The following is an 18,128-nucleotide window of genomic DNA, read 5'->3' on the forward strand; positions in this document are numbered from 1 at the left end:
TTCTTCGTTGTATCGTGAAGCTGTTTCATATTTCCTTCTCTAGCAGCTTTTTCTGCCGTCGTTGCTAGTTCTTCAACGTATTTCTTCTTGTCGGCTCTAATGCTCCTCTTCACTTGTTTGTTTGCTTCTATGTATTCAGCTTGTGCTTGGACTTTCTCTGCTCGTGTTCGGCTGTTGTTTATTACTGCCTTCTTGTTCTTCCTTTCTTTGATCTTGTCCAGTGTTTCTGTAGAGATCCATTCCTTATGATGGTGTTTCTTTAGGCCCAGAACCTCTTGACACGTTGAAGTTAATGCCAAGTATACACACATTTATACATGGTTAACAACTGACCATAATTATTCATTTCATTATACTCAATTTCTCTCTTTTGTTGTTGATTTATTCATAACTATCAGTTTATAAAATAAATGAGAAAGGTCTCACGTGTTGATTGTTTTTTTCTCTCCTTCTACACTGTTTCTTTTTTTCATAAATCAATCAATCAATCTTTCTATTGTCTACCAGGGATAATAATTATTGCTATAGGTGGATATTTTAGTGAATTGGTTTGTTTGTTTGTTTGTTCGGTTGGTTGTTTTTCTTTAGGCTATACAGAAATTTATCACCAACAATAATAAACTATAATCAGAGAGGCGTTTTGGGGATATTATAGTAATTTAATTACTGACGATTTGGGTCGATTGGAGTTAGACCACTATGGAAAACGTGGACTGGTTGAAGTTAGACATTAACACCAATGGATACCGGCCGTTTTTAATGGTATAGAGGTCAAGCACTTGCGCGCCAGACTGATAGTTCATGGGTTCTAATCTCACGAGGCGGTATCCAAGATGCGCACTGCTGAGGAGTCCCATACTAGGACGTAACGGCTGTCCAGTGCTTCTAGGTTTTCCATAATGGCCTAGCTTCAATCAACTCATGATATCCACAAGAAACCCCTTCTGATATTTATAACAAATTAACTGAAATGAATTCGGTTGTTTTATTAAGTAGTATGATAATAACCAATTATAATAACGACAAACACTATGACAACAATAATATATCCTAAAGAAGAATATACATTTTTCCTTTTCTTTTTTTTTTTGAAATTTATCAAATATTTTCGTTTTAAATTTGTCTCCCTATTGATTATTACAAAAAAATTGTTGAACAATCGATTAGACAGAGAGAAATCGGTTCGATTTTTGTAATTCCATATGACAAATGACAATAAATTACCTCTTTTTTGTTTGTTTGTTTGTTTGTTAATGTTTCGATTAACTTTGATGGCTTATATATCATTAAGGTAGGTTTAATGAGAAATTTTGAAAACTTTGGGGGTGTTATGAAGTTATGCAAAATTGTGCATGGAGAACAGTTGACAAACTCGTTTGAAGTAAAGACCGGTGTTAGGCAAGGTTTCTTACTTTCACCTGTTCTCTTTCTGCTGGTGATCAACTGGATCATGAAGACGTCAACATCTGAAGGGAAACACGAGATACAATGGAAAGATAGGATGCAGTTGGACGATCTAGACTTCGCAGATGATCTGGCCATTCTATCCCAAACGCAACAACAAATGCAGGAGAAGACGAACAGTGTAGAAGCAGCCTCAGCAGCAATAGGTCTCAATATACACAAAGGGAAGAGCAAGATTCTCCGATACAACACAGCATGCACCAATCCAATCACAATTGACGGAGAAGATTTGGAAGATGTAAAAACCTTCACATATTTGGACAGCATCATTGATGAACATGATGGACCTGATGCAGATATGAAGGCGCGGATCAGTAAAGCAAGAGCAGCATATTTACAATTGAAGAACATCTGGAACTCAAAACAATTGGTAACTAACACCAAGGTCAGGATTTTCAATACAAATGTCAAGATTGTTCTACTGTATGGGGCGGAAACTTGGACAACTACGAAAGCCATCATCCATAGATACATGTGTTTATTAACAGTTGTCTACGCAAAATACTTCGGATCCATTGGCCGGACACTATTAGCAACAACGTACTGTGGGAGAGAACAAACCAGATTCCAGTGGAGGAAGAAATCAGGAAGAAGCGATGGAAGTGGATAGGACACACATTGAGGGAAGCACCCAACTGCATCACAAGATAAGCCCTCACATGGGATCCTCAAGGCCAAAGGAAAAGAGGAAGACCAAAAAACACATTACACCGAGAAATGGAAATAGACATGAGAAAAATGAACAAGAATTGGATGGAATTAGAAAAGAAGGCGGAGGACAGAGTGGGTTGGAGAATGGTGATCGGCGGCCTATGCTCCATTAGGAGTAACTGGCGTATGTAAATTAATAAGTAAACGATAGTTGGGTTCAACCATGTCGTGAGCATGGCAGTTACTCATGAGGGGAGTTAGGTGGATGGTTGAACATTATCACAAATTGAGTCCAATTAGGCATATAAGCAAGTGAATTTCGACTCAGTATTTTAAAATTGAAATGCTATAAACGATATCAAAAGGTTCCAGGTTCGTTATCTGATAAGGTCATTGATGCGTATCTCTGTGAAGTCGTTAACTAAGACAAAACAACTGTCCAATACTTCCTGGTATTCAACGGTTGTCTAACCAAGTTTAATTCGCAATATGAGCTATAACATTCTTCTTCCAAGTTAGAGATTCTCTAGTGTGATGGCTCTATAATTCTATGAGTAGATTGAATGCAGAATATAATCAGGTCTCGCAATAAGTAATTTATAACCACGAAAAAGTAAGTGAATATCTTCAAAGTAGAATGAAACAACTATTTTGTTTCCATAGTTATAACTGATTCTTTAGTTAAATTAAAATAGTCTGATATTAAAATTACCTATCATAAGAACACTTGATGTAACGTCTACTTCATTTAGCACTGATCATAAAACTGTCATGATAATCAAGTGTATTCTTTATAGGTAAATAGTATTCATTACATTATGGAGGACTGAGTAGCTCTTTGGTTTTAATATAGGGATTCCTCATCAGCGTGCACCGAATAATTCCTTAGAGTATAAGTATGGGACCTTTGTATTTCATGACAAACACATCCAACAGTACAAATGTCTAACTTCAATCACCTTCCTAATTGATACGACTATGATCCAATCAATTTTCTAAAGACCAGTTCATTCCTTATATGGTTGGACTCTGAATAATTTCAATGACTAAATAGTGCAATAATACGTAATGGTGTTTAATGAAATGAGAACTTGTACACACAATACTATGTCTACATATTATGACACGCCATTCGTACGTTTTGTTCGTTAAAATTTGAGTAGCAGCTTTCGACGCGACAGTTATTGTCATCAATCAAATGATTAAACTGAGGCAACTAGCTTAGAGATTCATCACAGTGGTAAATTAGAGTTACTGTTTGGATTAACTGAGGAATCCTAACAATTGTAGTTTAACCGTGTTTGTTGTGAGGCAATTACTCACTGAAAGCAATGGCGGACGGTCACTTAATATCGTAGATTAGTTGAAGTTAGATATTAACACTATTGGATGTCACTTCAGTTGTCTAAGGGTTAAGTTTCCGCGCGCGAGACTGAAGGTCCTGGATTTCAGTCCCGCATACGAGGTCGTGGGCGAAAACTTTCAAGAAATCCCAGACTACGACGATATTTTCATCCAATGCTTCTAGTTTCTCAATGACGGACTAGCTTAGATTGTCTCATGAATTAAACTATTAAAGTATAGGGTTGTAGAGATTATGTAAGTTTTAGATTGAGATCATGGAGCGATTGATGTTAGGCCACCATTGAAATTCTGGAAGCACTGGACGACCGTTTCGTCCCATTGTGGAACTACTCGGCAGTGCGCATCCACAATCCCGCTCGCGGGATTCGAACCCATGGCATTCAGTCTTGCGCACGAACTTAGCTGTTTGTTTTTATGCTCCCACTAGTGGGGTATATCTTATGATCATGTAATTCAGCATATTAATCATTTGTCAATGTATGTTTAACGTCATTAATAATTCCAACTTGTCAGTGAGACGTTTTAAAGACGTTCATTATTTATCCAACCACACCTTCAGTAATTGTGATTTACAACATTAAATGTCTTAACATTAAAGATACTGTTTATTAAATTATCATTACGCAAACACATTACTAACAACTATGTACACCGATACAAATTGAAAATATTAAGAGTTAAAAATATGGGACTTGTACAGATTATTCACTATGAACATATTTTACACCATAGATCCATTTCATGCAGGTATTCATTAAAAACTAGATAGTACTGTACAATTCTTTTATTTATTATCTATTTATTTAAACATATAAACATAGGTCCAAGGAGGCACCAAATACATATGCGCTACATAAATCATTCGATTTGTGTGAGGGTTGTGATACTGACAGGGTGCCCAGATCGAAGTAGGTGGTTTTCTTAGTGGGACACACTCGGAGCCTTTGACCTAAAGGTTTAATCCACAAGGCAGTGAAGCAACGTAAGGCGATGCTGTCCCATGGTGGCTGGTGACCAACGATTGGTCCATACGCCATTTGTTTCCTTAGGATCGTGGAGCCCTTGTGCGCCAATGGTTTGGAATCAGGGATTTCCAACTTCCATTGATGGAACTGCATATCTGCTAAGCCGGTTAAAACGCCTGACATTCTCTTTTCTTCCTCTCAATTTTGTAAACAATAGTAATGTCGCGAAAAGGTAATGCGTAGGACTTCCCGGGTAGTCGTTGTATGCACATGGCCATGTGAGAGCATTCGGAGGAGGAGGAGAACGGACTCTTTCCACTCTCGGCCATATCAGGGCATTTGGGGGCAATTCTTTTAATGTAACATGGAATATTTTCTGTAATGTTTATCTTTGTACGTGATAAATTATTCAACACAAAAAATTCGCGTTTAGAATTCAATCGTTTAATAAAATGTTGATAAGTTCTTTTCAGATTTCTTAAAAAACAAATTCCCCCCTCTCGTCCTTCTCCTCCCAACCCACTCTCCGGGGGAAATGAAACCAGTAATCCTTTGAGAAAATCTCACTATAATGCAAAACAAATAACATCTAGAAAAATAGGTCATTTAATAACTGTCAACATTTGTGAACATTTTTTTCGCCCCCCTCCCAAAAAACAATTATCTAATATTATATTCATTAATTAAAGGTCATTGTTAGTTAGGATACTATTTTAAACTTTTATTTTTTGTATTTGTTACTAATCATCACAGAAAACTGTATCTGTTTCTATGTATCATTTCGAGTTATATTGATTATTATATTAGTCATTATCACTTATTGATCATGGTCAATTACCTCAGTTTTGGTAGAGATTTGTTTTATTTAGTTGAATACATAAATATTGGTACAAGGGGGCATCAGGTATATATGCGCCACACTATAACAATGAGAATGGGAAGAGATGAAGAATGTAAGATGTGTATGAGAAAAAAGGGAGAGAACAATAATGACCACAGGTTAGTGTAAGGTAGTGTAGAGATAATAATAATAATAATAATGGGGGAAACGGAAAGGCACAACCAAAAAGAATTCTTTCAGTTAAGGAAGATACAACCACTTTTTATGAAGAAAGTAAAAGAAGGTTACAGCAGGATCGCTACTGGCTTCTATTCTGAGCCATATCTGATAACGTCTATGGCCACTGTGTTGCACCATCTCTCGGATCCCAGCCAGGGAGTTGTGAAGGACCTCTCCACTTTTAACAACCAGTCCCTGTGTCGGCAAATAATGCACGACGTGGAATTCTCTGGGACGACATTCGTAGAACATGTCCAATCCACCGAAGTCGATGTTTCAAGATGGTGACACCTATTGGATTATCGGCTCTGTGCCCGAACACACGATGCCGAACCTCTGCATTACTAACATGGTGTTGCCACTGGATGTCAGCAATCCTTCAGAGACAACGATGATCAAACAGAGTCGTCTAACATCCTCAACTCGGAGAGGCCAGGGTTCACAAGCATAGAGCAAAACTGCTCTCACCGACGCGCTGTAGATCCGACCTTTTACAGCCAGACTAACATCACGAAGGAGCCATAGGTGGCCCAGATTGGCATAAGCTGCTCTGGCTTTCACTATTCGTGCATTGATCTCATCACTCACGCCACCACCAGCACTTATGCAGCTACCTAGATACACGAACTTCTCGACTACTTCTATCTGCTCACCATCCAGGGTGAGTACAGGCTTGGAATCCTGCCAGTCTTGTAGAAGTACTTTGCACTTCGAAGGTGCAAAGCACATACCCATACTTACGGACACTGATTGCCAACTGATTAAGTGCGGATTGCACGCCTTGGGCATTATCGCACAGTAAGACAATATCGTCCGCATACTCAAGGTCGAGAAGTCTTTCTCCACATCGCCATTACTTACATCCATCAGAGATGTTTCCAGAATGTCATCGATGGCAAAGTTGAAGAGGAATGTTGAGATTTGGCAACTCTGTCTAACCCCACTGCTTGAATGGAACAATGGAGAAGGGTGGTTGTATGCCCTCACTCTACCTGAGGTGTTTGTATATATGGCCTCTAAGATGTTAATGAACTTCTCAAGCACACCGTTCTTCAATAGACAATCCCAGATAACAGTCCTGTCCAACAAATCTAAGGCAGCCCCAATGTCAAGAGATTAAACATTGATTGATGAATAAACTTTAAACTGATCGATAGAAATTCTCTATTTTCATGATTGATGATGTAATTACGTAATTATGTGTTTTACTATGATTATAGTTAGAATATTCTTAATTCTACATATAAATTTTTTCACCTTACTTACTTACATCTGTTACTCCCAATGGAGCATAGGCCTCTGGCGCTACTGCCGGTCCGACGCCCGGATGAAGACGGAGGGTTGATCATGGGGTTAGTGACCCCATCCCTTAGAAAACTAACTCGTTAAAAAAGCGCCAACCTGAGAAATTATTCTTTCACCTACATACATCCAAAATAATCACAATGAACATTATCAATCCACAACAAATACGTCCCTTAATTTACGGGAAACTTGACATATGAATTCCTTTAAATTGCATTTCTTTACATACATTTTGAACCTAACCTGAAATAAAAAGAAAATGATTAGTACAATCAAAGAATAAACTGTTCAATAAGATTTTGTCGTGATAAAATCTCAGAGAAAGATTCGAGATACGCTTGTCATATTATGGAGATTTGAACCCAGGACCTATCGGTCTCGAGCACAAGCGCTTAACCACTAGTTTCGATTGACTCATGATCTCAACTATTGAAATTACTACAATCTCCACAAAACCCCTTCCGATAATAATTTTTTACGTTTGCACATAATGAGTTCTTTATAATGAGCTTTACTTCATCCTAACTGGTTACCACCGATCTTTGAAATATGCTAATTTACTATGCTTTTCTATGTTATGAACAGGCTGTGTATAAAAACAAATTGCAACTTCTTACTTACGCCTCTTACCCCTCATGTAGGAGCGTAGGCCGCTCAATAGCATTGTCCATTCAAATCTGTCCTGGTCAATCCTTTCCATTAGTTTCCAGTTGCTTATTATTCCTTTCATGTTTGCTTCTAATTTCCTGTGCAGTGTATTCTTTGGTCTTTCCGTTTCGTCTCAGGACTCTGAGCTAGTTCTTGCCTCGTGATACAGATTGATGATTTCCATAATGTATGTCCTATCCGATTTCAGAGTATTTTCAACTAGAACCTGGTTTGTTCTCTCTCACAGTAGGCTGTTGTTAATGATATCCAGAAATCGCACTAGGTGATTTCATTTGTTGAATTAACTAGTGAACGCTATATTAAAAACATTGTCTTTGTTCTAATCTGTTATGGTATACATGACATCAAATATGGTTATGAAGCCTCACAATTAAATCATATAAGAATTGATATAATGTAAGCGTTCACCTCTCCTTCTTATGTAACCAGGTTATGACAAGATTATTCACATGGTTAATCTATTTCTAACTTTGATTTATTGATTTAATTAGATACAAAGATTTTCTTTAAATCAAATCTGTTTCCTTATTAAATTGCTTTTCAGCAAACGGATGCATTATTCTGGGAGACAAGTGCTAAAACTGGGGCTAATGTCGATTCAATGTTTCATTGTATAGCTGAGTAAGATAATTCAAAAAAAATTTTGTTGTAATATTTTAATTACGTCTGTTTCTCCCCCCCCCAATGGAGCATAGACCACTAACCAGCATTCTCCAACTCAATCTCTCCTGAGCCTTACTTAATATTAGAGTGTAGTTTTCACTGGAAAAACTTCCTTAAAACATTTAAAGTTATTGTACTGAATGAGAACACAAGTGGAAATAATTTGAACACAAAATTACAGAAAATCTTAGTAAAATTTGAGAATCATACAGTAATCATCTGCTCATTAGTGACTGGAGTTCTAGTGAGAAGCTGTGACCAGTGGAGTTCAACCAGGTCTTTTATGAGATATCAACTCACTGAGGACAAATAGTGTACGGTGGCGCAATTTGGTGGATTGGTTGAAGTCAGACATTAACATCGTTGGATGCCGGCTCAGTGGTCTAGAGTTCAAGCGTTCACCCACGAGACTGAATGTCTTGGGTCCGAGTTACTTGGGTGTGGGATCGTGGATGAGCACTGCTGAGGAGTCCTAGTCCCATACTAGGCCGAAATTGCCGTCTAATGCTCCCAGTTTTTCCATGGTGGTCTAGCTTTAATTGACTCATGATTTCAACTATTGAAATATTTTATTAGCGAAATGTCAATGCAGATTAGACAGTAATCACTTGTATAATCTATCACTTTTAGACTGATCACATTCATCGCTATGTCAGTAGAATACATGACTATAAACACTAAAATTTACGAAGTTCAACTAGGAAATGATTGATACAAACTGGATAGTACATTTATAGTTATTAGACTGTAGTTCTTATAATCCCCGTCGCCACTATTATAATCCTCTCATATTACAATCCAGCTATTCCTATGGCTTAGTATTCTTGGATACAATTTCATTCGACAAACTCCCCAAATCAGAACATGGTTGAACAGGAACGAAATTATATTCCAAATAACAAAGTTAGGTGGACGTATGAAGCACAATAAGAGAAACGTTAGTATATTTATAATTTTTACATGAGAAGATTCTAGAATGTTCTCCAAGTATTGACTAGCGCGCTGATTGGCTAATTCTTAGCTACCAATTGTTGATTGAATACTTGTTAAATAGGTATAAAACGAGTCATCGGGGAACTAATATAACTAAGTTTTCATTTCAAAGCATTTTTCTCACCATTTTTTCCCAATAACATTGATAATAACCTATTTTACTATAATTTATTTTGTGAATTATGAACATTATATGCTCACTAGTAACTAGTTTCAAAATAAAACTCCTAGAATTCTAATGACAAGCCGTGACCAGTGAAGTCTAATCCATATCGGGTGTGAAATAGTTAACCATCCTAGACAATGGAAGTAGGGCAGCGCAGTATCATGTATCGATTAAAGTTAAACATTAACACTGTTGGATACTGGCTCAATGATCTTCAAGTTAAAGCATTCATGTGCGAAACCAAAGATCTAGAGATCGGATCCTGAGTATAAGGTCGTGAATCAGCATTTCTGACGAATCTCATACTAGAATGAAACAATCATACATTGCTTCCAAGTTTTCAATGATTATCTAGCTTAGATCCACTTGTGAATTAGTTCAATCGTATTGTATTAAGCTTTTTTTTCAATTTTATTTTTAACCTATTAATCAGTGGTCTTGATTGATGTTAAAGGTATAAAGGCGGTTATCACTTTCCGGTTGTCCACACTGTAGAGACTCTTGATGACATGACTCAAAGTAGATCACAATGGCGTCGGTGTATACATTCACTGTCCTTTCTTAAACTATGAGATTTAAATTGCTTCATATCTTTCTTTCTACGTACTTAATCTTTCTTGCTGTACTATATCCTTATACACAATCTTATTTTTATCCGATATCAGACAGTGGGTTTTAAGCGTTATTTAAGCCCTAACGCTTCAGGCTCGGCTATTTCGCTTACTACCCTATACATGTGTTGTATGCAGTATAAGCTATATGGCTATATAGAGCTGAAGGTCTCATATGAGGCTGGAGGTTTGCCATTGTTATTGTGGATGGTTCGGAATTGCTTTGGCAAGTTTTGCTGACTGTTCATGCAAAAAATTGGTTTGCTGGTTAACTGATTTCATTCATACTGGTGGTTGCTTTTCAGTGTTCCCGAGGGCCATTGTCATTGGGACATTGTAAGGCATGTCGCCATTGCTAACATTAACGAGTTTGACTGTCGTGTAAGCGGAATAGGTCAACTTTGGCCTGTTCGTGCTGTGCATACTTGATTCACGCGATCATTGATCGGAATAACTATACATGTGATGTGAATGTGTATATGAATGGTGTGAATGGTCCACCAAGGTGCTTGGTACCTGTGTGGTTGCGCCACAGGATTGAGCTGTACTATTCAGATTGTAGCGTTAAAGCCTGTACGGTGTCTGGTTCCCCTGCTAAACGGGGTTGAGCTGTACTGTTCGGGTTTTTATGTGAAAGTCCAGATGGTGTCTGGTTCTCTTGAAAACCAATGTATAATTACCCTGGCCCACAAGGGTATATTATGTAACTATATTATATAACTTATTTTTATATATTACTACCACCATTGAATTAACCACTTCTATGAATTCGGTGTTCATCTTATTGTGCTAATGAGATATGACAACTTGGATTGGTGTATATGTAGTGACCTATTTTTATGAAGAGAACGCGATTGGTTTAATGGGAACAACTATTATTATAACCAACTGCACTGCAGTGAACAGAACACGGGTGGGGACAATCGGATGGCACAAAATTACAAAGCATCCCAATAAAATCTGAGAACTATATATTAAATCGTTGATTTGCAAAATGTCCACCAATTGTCTCAAAATGCCTCAGACTTCACTGTTCTTACACTTTCATACAAATTGCATTCTATTCCCACTCTTGCTTTCTTGATCTTCCCTCATCTTCTACTGCCAGACATTACATTCCTGACTCACATAATGTACTATTTATATCAATATAAGTAACACGCACCACAGTACCAGTGATTGTGTTACTGGACTTGTTTTGTTTAACTGTACTAAAGACATCCATTATTCTTCTATTCTTCCTTCCGTTGATTGTGACCTTGTACGAACTAACGTTTGCTCAGTAAATCCGCTTGTACTCCTTTGGTACAATCTCGGTAATCTTTCAATACCACGAGATCACCAACAAATATACTTCGCTACAACCTTCAATTGCCTTCTGATATTTAGTACTCAACCTTCTTGTAGTGGTGATCATAGTCAACCGCGACTCGACGCCACACTATATATATATATATATATATATATATATATATATATATATATATATATATATGCCTGATCTCCTACATTGTAACTGATTGACTAACTGAACCTACTAATCACTTTATTTTTTCTTCTTTATAGACGTTTACTTGAAATTCAAACACCAATTTGTACCATTTCATCAACGAATTCAACTCAACAATCAAATGGTTATTCAACAACTATCAATGAAATTCATAATTCAATATCATCAAATCAATCATTTAAATTAAACCATTCAACCAAACCATTACGTAATTGTTGTTCTAGTTAAATAGAACAACAACAACAACGACAACAAGAACAACAATGTAGATTGAATTGAATTTGCTTAGTTTCATCTATACTGAATGTAAATGATTATTATCATTATTATTATTATTATGACTCTTATTACAATAAATTAAGTATAATTCAGGATGTTTCATTCAATAAGAGACTCCTATTTTTTTCACGGTTTATACAAAAAAAAAACAATAAAGAAAAGAAAAGAAAGAAAGAAAAGAAAAGAATAAACAAACAAACGAACAGAAATTGTACGTGGAGAATTAATTCAAAATTACCGGAAGTTTGTATTCAATGTTTTATTCTCATTGTTGTTGTTGTTGTTGCTGTTATTATTCAATGTTTATTGTAATTTAATATTCATTATTACGTTACTATCGCACACATAGGGGAAGAGACACACACACAGGGGGGGGGCGAGAGACACATACACAAACAAGCTATATTTATATATATATATATCTCTTTGCATTCCATAAGGAAATACATTCATTGAATGAAATTAGAGTTGATTATTACTCAAACTAAAGAGATGATATAATTATTTTTTGTTTTTCTTTTCTTTTCTTTTCTTTTTTTTTTAGGAAAAGTAACTTATAATACACTTTCTTATTTGTATATGTATAATTCATAGAAATACATAGCTGTGTGCTTAATGTATATTTTACATAAATGTAACTACTAATATACAATCATATTGTACTTTACAAAGTTTATCAACTTTTAGTTTAGTTTGAATCGAATGGTACTGGATTCGAGTTTCAGAGTGAACATCAACTCTCTGAGATCCAGGTACATCTAGCTGATGAGTTCCAAATAGGACGAAACGTGCGTCAAACTGGATTCTATTGCTAGCCATTATCCATCATTGCTTACAAATAGCTTTTGAATTAAGGTAATATCGAGGCATACGCACAGTATACACATATGCCAATAACAGACTGATCAATTGCAGTGTTAAACCTCAATAGGAAGATACAAGTCAAACAATACAAAGTGAATTTTTATTTTAGTGTTTCTCATCCAGAAAGATTGTATCATAATCTCCATAGGGTAGGATCGTGGATACATATTATTGAGGAGTTTAATATTAGGACGAAAGAGCTGTTTAGTACTTTCAGGTTATCCAAAATTGATTGATTACTGAGTGGTGGTGATCAACGTCATGTGTGTCAAGTCCTTATTTAGTACAGAACGAATGTTATCGACCATGTTGCAATGTGGCCATCAGTCTAGGTGACTAGACACTATGTGCATTATATATTGAGATTAAATGGTGGTTGGAGGTAGTCGACAGGAAACCCTGAACATCTTTGACTGTGAAGCTGGGTGACATGGGATCGAATGTGCCAGGGAGCACCAGTTCCCTCAAGATTACAGGTACACCTTGCTGATGACGAGTGCCTAGTAGCACGAAACCCGGGTCCAGGGTTTCATGTCGACTACCTCCAACCACCATTTACTTTCAGGTCTTTCACAATGGTCTAGCTTGAATTAATTCATGAAATCAACTATTAAAATTACTATAATCTTCACAAAACCATTTTTCTGATCACTAACATAAGTTATTAATAAATCAAATAACTGATGAATAACAAATGATGCTATGAGTAACACACTGATGATCAGATTTTGTTTTGTCGATACTTTTCAATTAGATCGATTTATTTTATAAGCGATATTTTTAATGTTGTCGTTATTGAGTTACTGTCTTATTTACATTTACTTACGTCTCTTACCCTTCATGGAGGAGGAGGAGGTTAGACCACAAACCAACATTCTTCATCCAACTCTGTCCTGGTCAATTCTTTCTAGTTGTTATTCATCTTCTTAATATCTGATTCTATTCTCCGAGGTAATGTGTTCCTTGGCCTTCCTTTTTTCCGTTTCCCTTCACGATTCCAAGTTGGAGCTTGTCTCGTGATACAGTTTGATGATTTCCTCAATGTTTGTCCTATCCACTTCCAACGTCTTTTCCTCCCTTCCTCTTCATTTGAAAGCTGGTTTGTACTCTTCTACAGAAAGTTGTTGCTGATGGTATCCGGTCGACGAACATTGAGCTTCTTGCTTTGACAACTGTTTATCAATACTTGCATTTTTTGATGATGGTTGTAGTAGTTCTCTACGTTTCAGCTTCCTATAGTAGAACTGTCTTGATGTTCGTATTGGAGATTACGACTTTGATGTTGGCTTGCAGACAGTTGTTTTGAGTTCCATATGTTCTTCAACTGTAGGAATGTGGCCCTTGCTTTGCCAATCCTGGCCTATACGTCTATATCGGATCCTCCACTCTCATCGATGATGCTATCGAAGTACATGAAGCTTTTCACATCTTCAAGAGCTTCTCCACCAAGTGTGATTGGGTTGGTGTTCTCCGTGCTGTATTTGAGGACCTTGCTTTCTCCTTTATGTATGTTGAGGCTTACTGATATAGAGACTGCTGCTACACTAGTTGGCTTTATCTGCATTCATGTTCATGTGTGTGTATGGGATAGAGGGGCCAGGTCATCTGCGAAGTCCGAATCTTCTAACTGATTCCGAGCTGTCCATTGTATTTCCTGCTTTCTCTCTGCTGTCGAAGTCTTCATAATCCAGCCGACCACTAGAAGAAAGAGGAAGGGGAAAATTAAGTAGCCTTATCTATCTCTGGTCCTCACTTGGAATGCATCTTTCAGCTGCCCTCCATGCACGACTTTGCATTGTACTCATGATTTATTCGTCTCCTCAGAAGTGAGTATCCACGATACAGCCGTTCTTTGCTTCCCGAGTGTCAATAGTGATCTAGCTTAGATTGACTTGATTGAATTCAACTGTTAAACTAATACAATTTTCACAAATCCCCATACTGATATTGTTTAAATTTATTCATTAATGGGTTTAGTTATTAATCAACATTTGTTTTATTATTACTGTAAGCCAAAATATTCAACACTCAGCCTGAGACCAAGCCTAGAACACTCAAACATTATAATGAGTGACTAATCATAAAACTACCTGGTTAGAATCTAACTATTCTATATTTTCTTCTTAAATCAATTAACTAGAATTGTCGAATCACGTCAATTATTACTGTCACATTCCTGACAATATTGAACATCACCAGTCACTTATGATTAACTAGAAAATTTCGGAGCAAACAATCGTATATTAGACAGAAGTTTAGCTTATCAATGGATGCTTTCAATGAAGAATGAACATTAGTTGAAAAAAAGGTACAATTTAGAATACCTTTGTGATGTTTGATGAAATACATTCCATAGTTGATGTTCACTCTGGGACTCGAACTGAGTACTGTTCGCTACGATCACCATCGTGTTATTCATTTGTTATGACTTTATGTCCGAATTTTTATCACGGGATTTATCCACCAATCAAAATACGACATATACAATCTTAGCACTGTGCCAAACCAATGACGTTCAACTGGTATGAGCAGTCTAGCGTCTTTATTGGTCCTATGTCCGCCTAGCCCGTCCAATTGAGTCCAGAACACCAATACCAGCTTCCACTATGGGAATCATATATTTCGAACATACTGTGTTTATATATCAAACAAACAGACCTCAACGCAACATAAAATAGGAAATAACATTTGTACACAATAAAGCCAAAAAGTGTCTGTGAACGTGGGAGGCAGTAGTTAATCAACTGAACATAGCTTAACAACCGTAAATCGTACAATTGTGAACTATGGGTCAAAATAAAGCTTATAATAAGAGGAATATAAATATACATAATCTAGTTACCGAATATTTATACCATGAGAATATATAAATAATAATAGTTCGTTAATAAGCCTCAGACGTTACTCGTAATGTAATCTTCACTAGGACGTAACACCATTTAGCTACAGAGTCCTGTCAGCCACTTGCTTATGAAGTGAAGTTTAAATTCACTTGGTATTGTTTACTTGAATCTTTCCGTCGATGTTTAGGACATCAATTGGTCAGTCTTTCATAATTGGCATATATGCATCCTGTGCGAATTGTCTCGATATTATCTTGATTCACAAACATTCTAAGCAAAGATGGATATTGGCAAGCAGTAGAATCCAAGATGCGTATTTCGTCCTATTTGAGACTCGTCAGTTGGATGTACCTGCATCTCAGAGTTGATTCTCATTGTGGGACTCGAACCCAGTAGTATGATTCGCTTCAAACGCCATCGCGTTATCCACCCAACTACTAAGTCCTCAATGAGAAGATACAAGCCAAACAATACCAAGTGAATATCATAATATAAAAGAAAGACAATAAGACCAGAAAATAGTAACCATAGTAACCAAATTTATCAAATATAAACTCTTTTGTCATTGATCAATTATAATAATGAATGAATTGTTTAACATTTAAGTGTAAAACAATTAATTTTAGTTGATTATTCTCGTAAATATTATGGAACAGGGGCTAAATCAACAATACAAAAATCTTTTTGGAGACATTAAACCTTATATATTATGATGAAAAAAAGACTATTTGTTTATCCCCCTCCTCACACTTTTTAACGAAAAATGGGGGTGGTAATGAAAAACCGTGACCAGTGGAGTTCAACCAGGTCTGTTGTGAGATATCAGCTCACTGAGGACAACGGTGTACGGTGGCGCAATTTGGTGGATTGCTTGAAGCTAGACATTAACACCGTTGGATTACGGCCGGCTCAGTGGTCTAGTTGATTAGGCGCCTGGCGCGAGACTGTTAGGTCCTGGGTTCGAATCTCGCAAGATCGTGGATGTGCACTGCTGAGGAGACACATACTAAGACGAAACTGCCATCCAGTACTTCCAGGTTTTCCATGGTGGTCTAGTTTAAATTGACTCGTGATTTCAATCTGTAAAAAAATTGTTAAATCAAGTATTTTCTGAATGATAAACTTGTAGTATGTACTTTTAAAGTTTTGAAAATGACTAGTAAACCACTTAAAAAATTTACAGTTTTTATTGTAGATGTTATTCAAGACAAATAGTTGTCAGGTGAGATGATGGAGGAGATTTTTAGTTTAGGTAGATAGATGATTTCTATCTGAAGTTTGTATTGTTGATGTTGTTCAGAAGAACAATGAAAGATCCATGACTAAACCATTCAGCTCAGAGAACAAAACTTCATCAAAAAGTTGTAAGATGATCTATGTCTACAAGTCAAATGTATAGTTGATTTTGGTGGAGTTTAATGAAGTTCACATTTTTTCCTAATGTGAGTTGATGCAAGTTGAATCACCAACAAAAACCTGGAATCACTTCATTCCCGTTTTATCCAAGTTCAGGACTCCTCAGTAGTGCCCACTCACAATCTCGTACGCGGGACTGAAGTCTAGAACCTTCGATAACGCGCACGAACGCCTAACCTGTAGACTAATGAGTTAGCATTGAACAGTGTTAATGTAGATCTGTATTAGGTTAAAACAACTGTCCAGTTCTTCTAGGTTTTCAATGGTGAACTAGCTTAGAATAACAAGTGAATTCAACTAGTAAACTTATTACAATCTCCAAAACTCCCCCATGCTAGAAACTTATTCACTTACTTACGCCTTTTACTCCCAGTGGATCATAAGCTGCCAACCCATACCGTCCTAGGCCTTCCTTTCTATCTCTATCCAATTGTTGTTTATTCTTTTCATATCTATCTCCATTTCTCGGAGCAATGTGTTATTTGGTCTTCCATTTCTCCTTTGACCTTGAGGATTCTAAGTGAGGGCTTGTCTTGTGACATAGTTTAGTGCTTTCCTCAATATGTATCCTATCCACTTCTAGCATTTCTTCTTGATTACTTCCTCCATTGAAATCTGGATTGTTCTGTCCAACAGTAGGTTGTTACTGATAGTATCTGTCCAACGGATCCGATGTATTTTGTGTAGACAGTTGTTAATAAACATTTGTATCTTCTGAATGATGGCTATTGTAGTTCTTCAAATTAAAGTACAGGTCCATACAGGAACATAACTTCATAGATGTTTGATGAAATCAACTTACATATATCATGAAAATTCTCTTATTATCAATAATTTATTATCACTAACACTAATGATACATATCTATGATGTTTACAAGTTAACCACGCCTTAGTTTTTGGTGATAATTAACTATTCTATCATTCATCCTAATCATCATCATCATCATCTCCATCATCATCTCATATTGTTATAATATAAAACATAAATAAAGAGAATTATCAGTTGAGACTCATTTGTATCTTTATGAATATCTCATAATGAACTATTCAATTGTTTTTATGTATCTACTTAAGTGAGATATCCGTTTTCTTAAAAGATTTATGTGTTTTTTTCTTGTTTATAAATATAACTAGTTACTTCTTTCTATATCTATCAATTCATCAGACACCAATCCATTAGCGATGATCAGACTTCCAAGATAAGTGAAGTTGTCGACGCGTTCTACTACTTCACTCTCTATCCTTAGTTCAAGTGTTGACGCATGCCAGTGCTGAAGCAACAACTTCCATTTAGAGAGGGGA

At 36.5% G+C, this 18,128-nt stretch overlaps 1 protein-coding gene across 1 annotated transcript in view; it reads left to right on the forward strand.

Moving 5' to 3' along the window:
- Positions 1-17,803, forward strand: part of RAB26 (Ras- protein Rab-26) — a 77,270-nt gene extending 59,467 nt beyond the window's left edge. Inside the window, exons 6-7 of the mRNA XM_051210155.1 lie at positions 8,024-8,100; positions 11,479-17,803. Coding sequence (XP_051070122.1) covers positions 8,024-8,100; positions 11,479-11,650 — 249 coding nt within the window. The 3' untranslated portion in view covers positions 11,651-17,803. The remainder of the gene's footprint in view (positions 1-8,023; positions 8,101-11,478) is intronic.
- Positions 17,804-18,128: the final 325 nt, after the last annotated feature.

The sequence above is a fragment of the Schistosoma haematobium genome, chromosome ZW, assembly GCF_000699445.3.
Source record: "Schistosoma haematobium chromosome ZW, whole genome shotgun sequence".
In the NCBI taxonomy this organism is placed as follows: domain Eukaryota; kingdom Metazoa; phylum Platyhelminthes; class Trematoda; order Strigeidida; family Schistosomatidae; genus Schistosoma; species Schistosoma haematobium.